General features: G+C 36.7%; 1 protein-coding gene across 3 annotated transcripts in view; it reads right to left on the reverse strand.

The window, feature by feature from the left end:
• LOC150107401 (uncharacterized) overlaps window positions 1-13,896 on the reverse strand; it is a 384,774-nt gene that overhangs the window by 35,743 nt on the left and 335,135 nt on the right. For all 3 annotated transcript variants that reach the window (XM_090391269.1, XM_090391268.1, XM_090391270.1), the window contains exon 14: window positions 12,353-12,692. In XM_090391269.1, coding sequence (XP_090247395.1) covers window positions 12,353-12,692 — 340 coding nt within the window. The remainder of the gene's footprint in view (window positions 1-12,352; window positions 12,693-13,896) is intronic.

Raw genomic sequence — 13,896 nt, forward strand, 5'->3', positions numbered from 1 at the left:
TTGAATAGAATTTAAAACAGCCAAATTCAAATTATATGCAATAATTTGTAAGACTTGGCATGTGTATTTAATCTTGCCATTAGCACATCCCCCCCCCCCCCAACATATTTCACTACTTCTGTTCCACGACCTGCCAACCAATTACAGTCTTCCATGACAAGAAGAACTTGTTTATTGCACTCTCTCAAAATACTGCATCTGATTTTTGGAGAGGAATTATGTAAACAAATGCCTCTTCCATTTTTGATTCATGCATCTCATATAATGGATGAGATTCTCTTCATTTGCAATATTTGTAGACATATCTAGAAGACCAGCTACTGGAGTCTTTGTTTTCCTTAACTGATTTTTGTTTAACCATCACCAGTAACTGACACAAATTCTTTATATTTCATGTCATTTTGACACTGTTCTACTACTGGGCCCTAGGAAGTTTTTGAAGTCAGTAAATGGTTTATCAAATTTAGCTTTATAAACAGGCACTTCAGGTTCAAACGTTTTAGAATCCATCTTTCTTTGGAAAGCAGCTAGAGATGTTTCCAGGGAGATTTCTGGTCTATTCTGTTGCCATATTCTTTTGTGAAAATTGAACTAAAGCCCTCAAAAATCTTGTGATAATTTAGAATTTCTGTCAGCAGTTCATTCCAGGATATTTTTTATACATTATATAATACAGCTTTGTGGTGACCAGTGGTGTACCTTAAGCTATGTGGCTTGAAAGCATGGTTCTCCAGTTTTTTAACATTTTATGGTCCTATAACTTCATGCTCAGTATTGCATTTCCCCAAACTAAAAAGTAGTGCATTTTCTTCCATTTATTGTCTATAATGAAGGGTGAATTTATATGACATATTCATTAAATGAATCAATATGAAAGTCAAATAATAAAGTTTGCAAACATAACAGAAAATGATCAATGCTAACAATGGAGATAGGCTAACTTTTCATGATGTAATGTCAATCATGTGATCAGGTCTCTGGTTAGTCTTTGCAAGGTAACTGTCATTTTTTTTAAAATAACCCTATTAAAAAAAGCTTTCTCATCATGTATGGTTAAGTATATAATTACATTAAACTAATTTATGTTGTGAATTGTGAAAATAAAAACTTATGCCAATTCTACTGAATATCTACTTAAGGTTAAACAAGGTGTTGGGAACATTGCAGATGTCAGTGAAATAAATGAAAATTTGAAAATAAAACTTCTTTATTATATTCAGTGGTGGCAGCCCACGATCAAATAACTTGATAGTGAATGAGATGTTTTCAAGTGAAAATATGTGTAAATATGCATTGAAAATAAGGCAATACATTTAGAATGAAGTTGAATGTTTGCTCACCAATTTTTTCTGCTAACTCACCTGCAGCAAATGGGCAAGTGGATTTCTGTAGCCCTGGCAATAAGAGTGATTGATAAGGGAAATGTATATGCTATAATATTTTTGGATTCTGCAAAAACATTTGATAGGGTGCCACATAAGCTGATATTTAAGCTGCAATATATGGATTTAGATATAGGGTTGGTGGAGTGGATTGGCTGTCTAATAGATATCCAAGGATTGTGCCTGGAGGATCAATATAAGGGAGAAGAAAAGTTACTTGTGGGGTTACACAAGGCTATGTACTAGGACCATTATTGTTAAACTTTTATATCAATGATAATGCTAATAGAATTCAGAGAGATATTCAGTTAACTGCAGATGATGTGAAGTTGGGGAAGGTTATTAAGTGAAGTGCTGATGTGATGGCCTTTCAAGAGGATAAGCTGAAAAAGTGAGCTAGAACAGGGATGCCAATTTGATGTTGCTAAGTGTAAGTTCTTGATTTCTGGGATCTGTATATGAGAAAACATACTCTCTCTCTTACTAGAGGAAGAATAGGATGTTGAGAAATGTAACGAGAATGTTACAAATTCACAGGATTGCTGCAATATTATGAACATTAATTTGCAGAGATCAAATGGCAATGATTCAAAGAATCAGTGGAATCCAATGCCTCCATGAATGGTAATGCGTAAGGCCTTGCCATGATCAGGACATTTTGACCTGCTATGTTTTGAAATCTGGTCACAGGGGCCTGAAGGGGTGAAGACACTTTGGATAGGATGCAGAGGCAGTTGAAAAAAAAATTATTTCAGGACTGGAATGTTAGCTATGAGAATAAAATAAGTCAGTTCATCTGCAGTTTGGCAGATAGAAGGGAAGGGGTGATATGATTGAGGTGTTTAAACTGTTGAGAGATATTTACTGGATGGATACAAGCAAGATTTTTCAGATGATGAAACAAAAGGAAGAGACTAGAACTAGAGGCTATCAATGAAAATTGCACTAAGATGCAGTGAATAAGAATGCAAAGAGTATTTTTTTTATTTCAATAGTGATGTGTGAGCAAAATGCACTGCCTGAATGTGCTGCAAATGCTAAGAGTGTGAACGACTTCAGGTTTCAGTATAATAGATATGTTGCAGTCAGAAAGAATTTTCCTCTAAAAGCCTGTGGACATTTGTAATATTTGTATACTTCTTATATAATATATACTATATAATATTAATGTTAATAGTATCAACCTTTCTCTAACTCCAGGAGAGTTAATGTAATAATAATACTTCTTATAAAAATAAGATGCCTTTTAACCCTTTCTAGTTTTTGGAGATTAAGTGGGCAGTTCAATCTCCACCAGCAGCCAATCAAAGACAGCTGGCCCATGACTAGCACTAATTATAAGCAGCAACCAACAAAGAGATGGGCAAACAACTGCTGTCATCTCTTGGTGCCTAACTCTAATAGGATGTTACAGTCAGAAATAATGTGGGTTCTACGGTCGATTTTTTTGAGTTTACAGACAAAAAACCCTTGTTTCCTGGAGAAAAAACCTGCTTGCCAATGCCAAAGATCGACTAACTCGGGAACCAGTCGAAGATAGGCTTAGAAAAAGTTCCTCCAGTTGGCAACTTGAACTGAAGTCTACCTTTGGATGGCCTAGCACAGAGGTTGCAAGAGTCACTTCCACTGAGCTACACACATATACTACTTCTTTTGAATGTTTAATGCATTAAGCTCCTGAGTTTACATTGGCCTTCGAAAATTCAAATTTTTTATTTCTTTGGGATATTTATTTTTTTAAAATCTATTTATTCTTTTATCAACTTTATAAATTAAGAAAATTTTCACACTTAAGAAATAAGTTTGAAAATTAAAAAAAAAAACGAAGTAGTTTGGAGAAAAAATTTCCGCCCCCCCCCCCAAGTTTATTTTTGTTAAGCTTGATTTTAAATGTCAAGAAAATCATCTTTATCAACTAAATGTTAACTTGGGCAATAAATTTCTTTAAATCATGAACATTACACAGTTTAACACAAAGTTAAGTATTTTCAAAGTCCAAATTGAAATATTATGTTTATTGTTAGAATTGCAGATATGACAATAAACAGAGCACTAATATTAAAGATAAATAAGTAGTTAAAATTGATGCTATTTAACTTTTTGTAATCACTAAAATATACAAAATTTTGGATTCAAACTACTTGAAGTAGAAAAAGTCATCAAAGGCTTGAAATGTGGAAAGGCAGCAGGAGTAGATGATATTCAACCAGAAATGCTTAAGTATGGTGGTATACAAGTCTTACAGTGACTGCACTGCATAGTTCAGAAGGCCTGGACAGAGGGACTAATTCCAGATGATTGGAGTAGAGCTCTCAGAGTACCTATATATAAAACGGAGAAATAAAAACTGAATGTGAGAATTACAGAGGAATTTCCCTACTGAGTGTTCCTGGTAAGATTTGTGCAAGTATACTTGAGAAACGGTTGAGAAGAATTGTGGAAGAAAAGCTTGGTGAAGAACAAGCTGGATTCAGGCCAAATAGAGGCTGTCAGGATCAGATCTTCACTTTATGACAAATAGCTGAGAAATCATGGGAATATAACAAAGATCTCTATTAAGTTTTGTCGATCTGGAAAAGGCATATGACAAGGCACCAAGAGAGAAGCTATTCAATACGCTACAGTTATATGGTGTCAATGGGGCATTATATCAAGCAATACTTAGTCTTTATTTGAGTTGTAAGTCAGCAGTTAGAATTGAAGGAAGTGCAGGAAGATGGTTTAATGTTAAATCTGGTGTGAGACAAGGATGTACATTATCCCCTCTGTTATTCATTATCTATATGGATTACATTATGAAGAAAAGTGGTCTTAAACATGACATCAAAATTGGAGATGTTAATGTCAGCTCTTTGCTTTATGCGGACGATGTTATACTTCTAAATAAATCTGCTACAAGTCTGCAAGATTCCCTGACTAAACTGAATAACTGTTGTAATAGATATGGTATGAAGGTCAGCAAAAAAAAGACAAAGACAATGAAAATAGGTAGAATTGTTGAAAATATCAACTGTGTTGTGAATGGGGAACCTGTGGAACAAGTAAAACATTTCAGCTACTTAGGCACGATTTTTAGTGAAGATGGTAAATTAAAGATGGAAATAGATAAGAGAATCAACAAAGCTGGTATGGTAGGAAGTCAATTGAATAATTTGCTTTATGCGGACGATGTTATACTTCTAAATAAATCTGCTACAATTCTGCAAGATTCCCTGACTAAATTGAATAACTGTTGTAATAGATATGGTATGAAGGTCAGCAATAAAAAGACAAAGACAATGAAAATAGGCAGAATTGTTGAAAATATGAACTGTGTTGTGAATGGGGAACCTGTGGAACAAGTAAAACATTTCAGCTACTTAGGCATGATATTTAATGAAGATGGTAAATTAAAGATGGAAATAGACAAGAGAATCAACAAAGCTGGTATGGAAGGAAGTCAATTGAATAAATTCATATGGAATAAGAGAGAAATTAGTCGGAACACTAAATTAGCTGTATACAAGACAGTGTTCAAACCAGTTTTAACTTATGGACTTGAGAGCTGGGTCAGAAGTAAAACACTTGACCAAAGACTAGAGACCGCAGATATGAGAGTTCTGAGAAAGATTGTAGGCGTGAACAGATGGCATCAATGGCAACATCATATTAAAAACAAGGATATTAGGAAAGAACTTCACATTGTCAGCATCCAGGAATGCATTAGCAGAGCTAATCTCAGGTGGTATAGTCACTTAAACAGAATGTGCAAGGAAAGATTAGCAAAGCAAGTGTTCTCTGCCAGGTTGGCAAGAAAACGACCCAGAGGAAGACCAAGATATAGGTGGATTGATACGATACGAAGTTCCTTAGACGATAGAAATATAAGATCTGATAATGTAGGAGTCTTGACAAGTAAGAGAATGATTTGGAGGAAAATTGTAGATAGGAAGTTAGTAATGATGTAAATTTTTCATGTTGTACTATCATATTCTGTACACCTTTTGAGGGTACATGGTAAGAATTTGATGATGATGATGGATTCAAACTCAGAGTTTTAGAGTAGGTATCGGGTCTGTTATTCTTCCATGGTCTGTCTTCATTTAACTTTCTATGCAGCAATGAAGTGCTCTCAAATTTCTCTCTGTTCAACTAAGTACTTTCCATGGATTCTGCCTCTGACACCGTTTTCCTAGTTTGTGATTTATATTGCTCTGAGATCTCAATATCACTTTTTTCACAACACAGAATGTGCTCTTTTTATGCAGATATTCATTTAACTTCCAAGCAATTTATTTTCTTAGTTCAGGTGATGTAGTCTGATAGGAGCTTCTTAGGTGATTACCAACTATATCTCAGGAACTGCTGATTATTTGACTACACAGCTTTTCCTACTAAGGTACTGCTCCTGGCTACCCACACACTTTATTATAATTCATCATCATCATCAAATTCCTGACATGTACCCTCAAGGGGTGTACAGGATATGATAGTACTACATGACAAAAAAAAAAAAAAAAACATCATTACTAACTTCCGATCTACAATTTTCCTCCAAATCAGTCTGTTACTTGTCAAGACTCCAACATTATCAGATCTTATATTTCTATCATCTAAGGCACTTTGTACCGTATCAATCCACCTATATCTTGGTTTTCCTCTGGGTCATTTTGCTGCCAACCTGGCAGAGAACACTTGTTTTGCTAATCTTTCTTCTTCGTCCATTCTGTTTAAGTGACCATACCACCTGAGATTAGCTCTGCTAACGCATTCCTCGATGTTGACAATGTGAAGTTCTTTCCTAATATCCTCGTTTTTAATATGATATTGCCATTGATGCCATCTGTTCACGCCTATAATCTTTCTCAGGACTCTCATATCTGCGGTCTCTAGTCTTTGGTCAAGTGTTTTACTTCTGACCCAGCTCTCAGATCCATAGTTAAAACTGGTTTGAACACTGTCCTGTATACAGCTAATTTAGTGTTCCGACTAATTTCTCTCCTATTCCATATGGCTTTATTCAATTGACTTCCTACCATACCAGCTTTGCTAATTCTGTTGTCTATTTCTATATTTAATTTACCATCTTCAGTAAAAATCATGCCTAAGTAACTGAAATGTTTCACTTGTTCCAGAGGTTCTCCATTCACAACACAGTTGACATTTTCAATGTTTCTGCCTATTTTCATTGTCTTTGTCTTTTTATTGCTGACCTTCAATACCATATCTCTTACAACAGTTATTCAATTCAGTCAGAGAATCTTGCAGACTTGTAGTGGATTTATTTAGAAGTATAACATCGTCCGCATAAAGCAAAGAGCTGACATTAACATCTCCAATTTTGATATCATGTTTAATACCACTTTCCTTCATAATGTGATGCATATAGATAATGAATAACAGAGGGGGATAATGTACATCCTTGTCTCACACCAGATTTAACATTAAACCATCTTCCTGCACTTCCTTCAATTCTAACTGCTGACTTACAACTCAAATAAAGACTAAGTATTGCTTGATATAATGCCCCACTGACACCATATAACTGTAGCGTATTGAATAGCTTCTCTCTTGGAACCTTGTCATATGCCTTTTCCACATCGACAAAACTTAAATACAGATCTCTGTTATATTCTCATGCTTTCTCAACTATTTGTCGTAAAGTGAAGATCTGATTCTGACAGCCTCTAAATGTTAAAAATACCAAGCAATTTTAAACCTGGTTTTACTCCATTTCCCAAGTAAGCAAACAGACAAACAAGTCAAGTTTGCGCCTGCAAGTGATGCAAGTCTAGCTGATCCTACAGGTAGTGCAAGACCAAGGCAACTCGTGGTAAAGGTGGCATAAGCTCTGATCACTAATCTTAATATTTACCCTTAATGCCAAAACACATCTCCAAGAAGGGGATGTATGTTGTTTTGTATTAAAGGTAGGGGGCCACTACCCAGACCGGTTTCGACCTTTATTGAGGTCTCATCAGTGGGATCCAGGCTACCCAACGTAAAATACTTTCTACATTGATATCTCCTCCTGAGATTTTTATTTAATAAGGTTAAAACACCTTATAGTAACTTGTTCTGGTAAAATACTTATAAGCTCTGAATTACTGAAATCCTGGTATTTCTAGCCTGGCTCCCACTGATGAGACCTCAATAAAGGTCGAAACCGGTCTGGATAGTGGCCCCTTACCTTTAATACAAAACATCATACATCCCCTTCTTGGAGATGTGTTTTGGCATTAAGGGTAACTATTAAGATTAGTGATCAGAGCTTATGCCACCTTTACCACGAGTTGCCTTGGTCTTGCACTACCTGTAGGATCAGCTAGACTTGCATCACTTGCAGGTGCAAACTTGACTTGTTTGTTTACTTGGGAAATGGAGTAAAACCAGGTTTAAAATTGCTTGGAATTTTTAACATTTATTATATCCAAGGTAAAATACTTTCTACATTGATATCTCCTCCTGAGATTTTTATTTAATAAGGTTAAAACACCTTATGGTAACTTGTTCTGGTAAAATACTTATAAGCACTGTATTACTAAAATCCTGGTATTTCTAGCCTGGCTCCCACTGATGAGACCTCAAGGTATTTCTCGCCTAGCTCCCACTGATGAGACCTGCCAGTTACCAGAACCCGAGAGAGAGAGCTCCTATTCCAGTCCTGTTACAACGAAGGTGCCATTGCTTTGGATTCTAGTGGCGATTTACAAGATCCCGAGAGAGAGCTCCTATTGCAGTATCCTTTGGTAAGAACTCTTATAGTTTTTCTTGCGGCCTCGTGCCAAATGGTACAGGCCTGTCTTAAGGTCTTCCCTTTTCGGGGACTCAACTTTCTTTTACTGTGGGAAAAGTATTTGCCTTTAAACAATGTCTAAATTCTTACCAAGAGTTCGTACTTTCGGGATCGAAATTGACCCAAGTATAGAGAAAGCGACGTTTGTGAGAGCTCTTCTCAACGTCACGAAAGCATTTACGGGCTTACCCCTTATGGGGGGGGAGGAGGATTCCAAATAGTAACGAACAACACAGAGACAAGAGAAATGCTCCTTAAAGGCGTAGAATGTGAAGGGAAAAAATACCTACCCTTCCTAGTTGGGAATATTTTAAAATCCGTAAAAATTGACAGGTTTCCTCTAGAATATCTAGAGAAAGGGGAGGAAATCATTAAAACCATTTTCTCCAAGTGGGGGAATGTCCGAAACGTAACAATCGGACAAGACGCAGATATCCCAGAGTGGAAATCAGAGGAAGTATTTCAATTGAGATGAAAACAGAGGTCCCCATCTTGATTTTTTTAGGCTCAGCAAGAGTAATAGTCAATTATCCAGGCGTAAGAAAACGATGTTTTCGGTGCACCGCTTTGGGCCACCTTAGCGCGCTCACTGCCCGAAAAACAACACATGCCGCAACTGCTTATCGACAGAACACACATTGAATCAATGTGAGAACACATCCCATAAAATAGACGTTTGTCCTAACAGGACCCTTGCAGAAAGAGCAGGAGGTGCCATAACACCTGTGGCAGTAGCCATTCCTGTAATCAGTCCTAAGCTCACAACACAGGACTCTCGATCTATCGGCCAAACAGTAAACGAACCACAAACAACTGAATCAGAAGAGTTTCCAGCCCTACAACCCCCAGCTAACGCGACGACTACGTTAGGAAACCAGGCAATAAGCGGGAACAATGCAGGAGGAAAAACTAGGAAGAAAAAGAAACGGAACGCTAAGAAATCTCACACCATTGAAATGGACAGCAACAATAACAGCACAGAAACAGAGGAAATGGGAAATCAATACCAGTTCAACAAAACGACCCATCACGCCAGAAGAAGGAGAAATGAAACGAAATAAACAAGACATTGAAAGCCAAATAGAAGCCTCAAGTTCGGAAGAAGACGAGGAAGGAAATGAGATAATAACGCGAAACAACACAGAAAATGAGGAAGAAACCTCATCAGAAGAGGACCCCATTACAAAACCGGTAGAAGGAGAAAAACCCCCATAAGAAAATTCGAATATAACAAGACGAATCCTACTCGATCTTAGGGACAAACCCGAGATAAGGAACAAAGTCCACACAGCTATACACGAAAAAGGAGACGCTTGTTTGCAATGTAAAGGCGAGCTAGATAGTCTTAGTATATGGATGAAGTGGGATAACTTCCATTACCACCGAACGAAATGGAATGAAAGCTTGAAGAGAACATGGAAACTAAATGATGAAGAGTCAGTACACGTACTCACAGTGATGGAAAACGTGGTAAAAGACTTTGAGATAGCGATTAAAAACTGGAGGGCAAATATGACTTAAAAAAAAAAGCCCCTTCTAAGTTTTTTCTTTTGGTTTTGTTTCTGTGTATTCACACTTAGTCCACATAGGAGGGGGGCAGACCTCAGAACCTGGGCTGCGAAGGCTTACATTGAGGCTGTGCAGCTCCTTGTGGGCTGCATCACTCGGGCCAGGTTCTTCCCCCAACTCTCGGTTCTCTGGTTGATAAAGTCCACCTCAATACGGATCCTGCTATCTCAGTTTTTTTTTCAGTTGTAAGGCATAGTTTAAGAATAATCTAAGTTCCAAATTTTAACAAACATTTTTCTTTTTTTTTTTTAGGGGTTACGAGATGACGTCTCCAGGCACCTGGATTAATGTAATCTAAAGTTATGTTTTTCAGGTAAAGTGAAGTGTAAATTTTAAGTTTTTTTTTTTAGAACAGGTGCAAGGAGATTATGTTTTACAGGCCTTTTAGCCACAACCTCTGGGTTATTATACAGCTAAACAGGTTGACTGAGGCCTCTTTTTACCTCCTACTATCCTACTCTACCTTTCTTTAACTTCTCCTATTACTACCTGCTGACCCTCAGCAATTTTTATACTCCAAAGGCCGATGATGAAAGACATGAACTCCCATTCTACCTCAATAAAGGTCGAAATCGGTCTGGGTAGTGGCCCCTTACCTTTAATACAAAACATCATACATCCCCTTCTTGGAGATGTGTTTTGGCATTAAGGGTAAATATTAAGATTAGTGATCAGAGCTTATGCCACGTTTACCACGAGTTGCCTTGGTCTTGCACTACCTGTAGGATCAGTTAGACTTGCATCACTTGCAGGCGCAAACTTGACTTGTTTGTCTGTTTGCTTACTTGGGAAATGGAGTAAAACCAGGTTTAAAATTGCTTGGTATTTTTAACATTTATCATACCCAAGGTAAAATACTTTCTACCTGACAGCCTCTATTTGGCTTGAATCCAGCTTGTTCTTCACCAAGCTTTTCTTCCACAATTCTTCTCAAGTATACTTGCATAGATCTTGCCAGGAACACTCAGTAGGAAAATACCTCTGTAATTCTCACATTCAGTTTTATTTCCCTTTTTATATATGGGTACTATGAGAGCTCTACTCCAGTTGTTGGGAATCGTCCCTCTGTCCAGGTTTTCTGAACTATGCAGTGTAGCCACTGTAAGACTTATACCACCATACTTCAGCATTTCTGGTCGAATATCATCTACTCCTGCTGCCTTTCCACATTTCAAGCCTTTGATGGCTTTTTCTACTTCAAGTATGGATATGTATTCCTGACTGCATGCCTGGTCAATGTTTTTTACCACTGTGCTGTCATCACTGCTTATTTCATTTAGCAGTTTTTCAAAGTAATTACTCCATACTTCAAGGATATCTTTTTCTCCCGTTTTCATGTCACCTTTATCATCTTTAACTCCTTTTACAGCACTCTTTCCTCCATTCCTAAGCTTCAACAACCTCCAGAATATTTTGTCACCTTCTTGATATTTATTTTCCATATTCTTACCAAAGTCCTCCCATGACTTTTGTTTAGCTAGTATTACACAGTGTTTAGCATTCTTGCTAGGTATTTATTATAATTACCTACCCTAATATACTCCCCCCCCCAAACAGAAGCATAAGAGTCACTTCATTTATATTCTCCGATACTATTACTAGATCCAATGTTTTTGTATCACAAGTTCTTTCCATCATGCAGGTGCATTTGTGACTGCAGGAAAAAGGGTTGAGAACCACTGATCTATGCAGTGGATACTCCTGGTCTAAAGAGTCATGAACACAATGAGAATTTCATCTAGCTCCTCTGCATATTGTGGCTGTGCTAGTGGTCTCACCAGTATTTAAACTTTCTGCAGATGCCTGCTTAAGTGCTGTTTTAAAGTTGTAGCCTGAGGGGGGGGGGGTAGAAATTACACCTTTCCACATCCAATTTAACTCTGAAAACATCACTGTCTGGTGAGAAATGGAGGAGAAAAATAAACTGAGCCTATGAACATTTCTTCAAGTGTCCTTAGACTGAGTGGGTAGGAAGCAAAGTGGTAACACTGAAATGGGTAATGAAACTCATTTACTATCAGGTGATGAATAGAACTACAGAGATTTGGCCTGTTTTCTCTCGTACTACAGAGAGAGAATGCTACACTTCAATCTCTTTTGAATTGAATTGTAGATCATTACTTCCAGTCTCATGATTTAAAGTGAGCCTGGGGAAGAGGAGAATTACAGGCATGAAAGAAATGTATATGTACATGAGATTCTGCACAGAGAATCTAAATTTAAGATCAGGTTTCTAAATTATCTAATCCATAGCTTTCTCTAAAAACTAAGCATAGTGCTAAATCTCTGCTCTAGGGACTACATATGGAACTTTTTTTTAAGCCACCTCAGGAATCTATTAAGAAGAGTGGTGGTCTCACACTAGGCGAAGAAATTTATCTACCAAAAATATGCACTACAACAAGTGAGTCACGGAAAATTAATGTTTTCAAAAGTGGGTCTCGACCCATAAAACTTTGGGATAGTTTAAAGGATAAATATTTTTATCAATCATATTTCTGATAAAATGAGAAAGGAAGATTTGTTTGGAGTCAGTTGAATATACAGCCTTTAAGTTATGATTAAAATTTATAATGCTTATTCAAAATGCAACTAAAATTTTTGTCAATAATTAGTTTAACTTTACCTTGACTTGGAGAGTCTCCAGCAAGTGGCCCCACATTGCTATTATTAGAATACTGTCTCCCTACAGGAGAATTTCTTACAGGACCCTGAAGCCATATTTGATTTGTAGCCTGACTGGACTGGTGAACATGCCCTGATGGTTGAGAATGTGAAGAATTCTTAAATGAAGTGCAGTTTCCTTGGCCTGGGGAAGATGAAGGCGGTCTTGAAAGATTATGGCTAGAAGCAGGTGGTGGTGTATTACGATATGTTGACGAAGTGGGTGACTGGCTGGCTGATGAATACTGGACTGAATATCCAGCTGTAGGTGAAGGTGTGCTGACTCTCCACGGACTTTGAGCCTTATAAATAAAAGGGGAGGGGGTTAAAATCCCATTTCTAAAATACTAAGACACTATATATCTTTCAGAGCAATAACAGCTAAATAATTATCCTATGAACTGCAGAACACAGATCAATAAAACTGGATTACTACACTAAGAATTTAGAAATGAAATTAATTAGCATTTAACGTAGTTTCAAATGTGTAACTGGTTTATGACAGATGTTTCATCAGAATACCTGTTTTATATGAACAGACAAAACCGTCTCACTAAACTGGCTGATTAGACAAGTTTGAAAAAAATAAGTTATTGATAAGTACACCTGCCACTAACCTATTTAGACAAAAGCAAGTTCTGGAAATACAAAGAAAAAATAATTTCATTACTGTTATTCAATAATTAATGAACAGTTGCTGAAAGTGCATATCACAGATTGATTTTGCAGTTATTCTTAGTCAATAAGAATCTGAAATCTTTTCTTTGTTCTGAAATTTATATTGTCTTTCAAAAACAATCCCTCCATCTGACAGAGCCAAAGAGAAACAAAATGTAAGCAGGAATTCACACAATATGCATACAATACTTAATGCTATTAATTCTCCTTCATATCTTAATATTCATGTGGAAGAAGAAAAATGAAATAAATTTTCACAGCACTCCCCTATAATCACACCTTTGTCTTCTATATCCATTCTATCTAATAAATGTTATTTCACTTCAGAAAAATGATTCATGTATACTAAACACACAATGGATAAACTTGTTGAATGGGAGCTGGTTTCAAGTGGAGTGACGTGGACAAATCTAAAATAGAAAATTTACACTAAAACTAACTGGCATGTGTGTATAATCTCAAGGAAAGTTCATATAGGAGGAATTGTTCATCATTAGAGAGAGCAACTAATATACAGAACAGTGACTTTAACAACAGAGTAGGAAGTGAATTACAAAGAAATGTTTCAGAAAAATTTGAAGAAAAGAAAACATGCAATAATGATGAGAAGCAACTGCTAGTTTCTGCTGGGGACAGACTAGTCATTACCAACACCATGTTCTAACATGTACAGAAAAAATGACGTAGAGGTCATTTGAAATAGGAACAGATCACCATCTAATGTTAAACAGGAAAAAACTAAGCATCTCATTGAAAGAAATGCATGCTCAAGATTTAAAAATAACTTAAACAACTATGCTGCAGAGTATAAACAAATATACAAATATC

This window comes from Typopeltis vanoorti, chromosome 4 (genome assembly GCF_054136105.1).
Source record: "Typopeltis vanoorti isolate ZY-2024b chromosome 4, IOZ_Tvanoo_1.0, whole genome shotgun sequence".
Taxonomy (NCBI): Eukaryota; Metazoa; Arthropoda; class Arachnida; order Uropygi; family Thelyphonidae; genus Typopeltis; species Typopeltis vanoorti.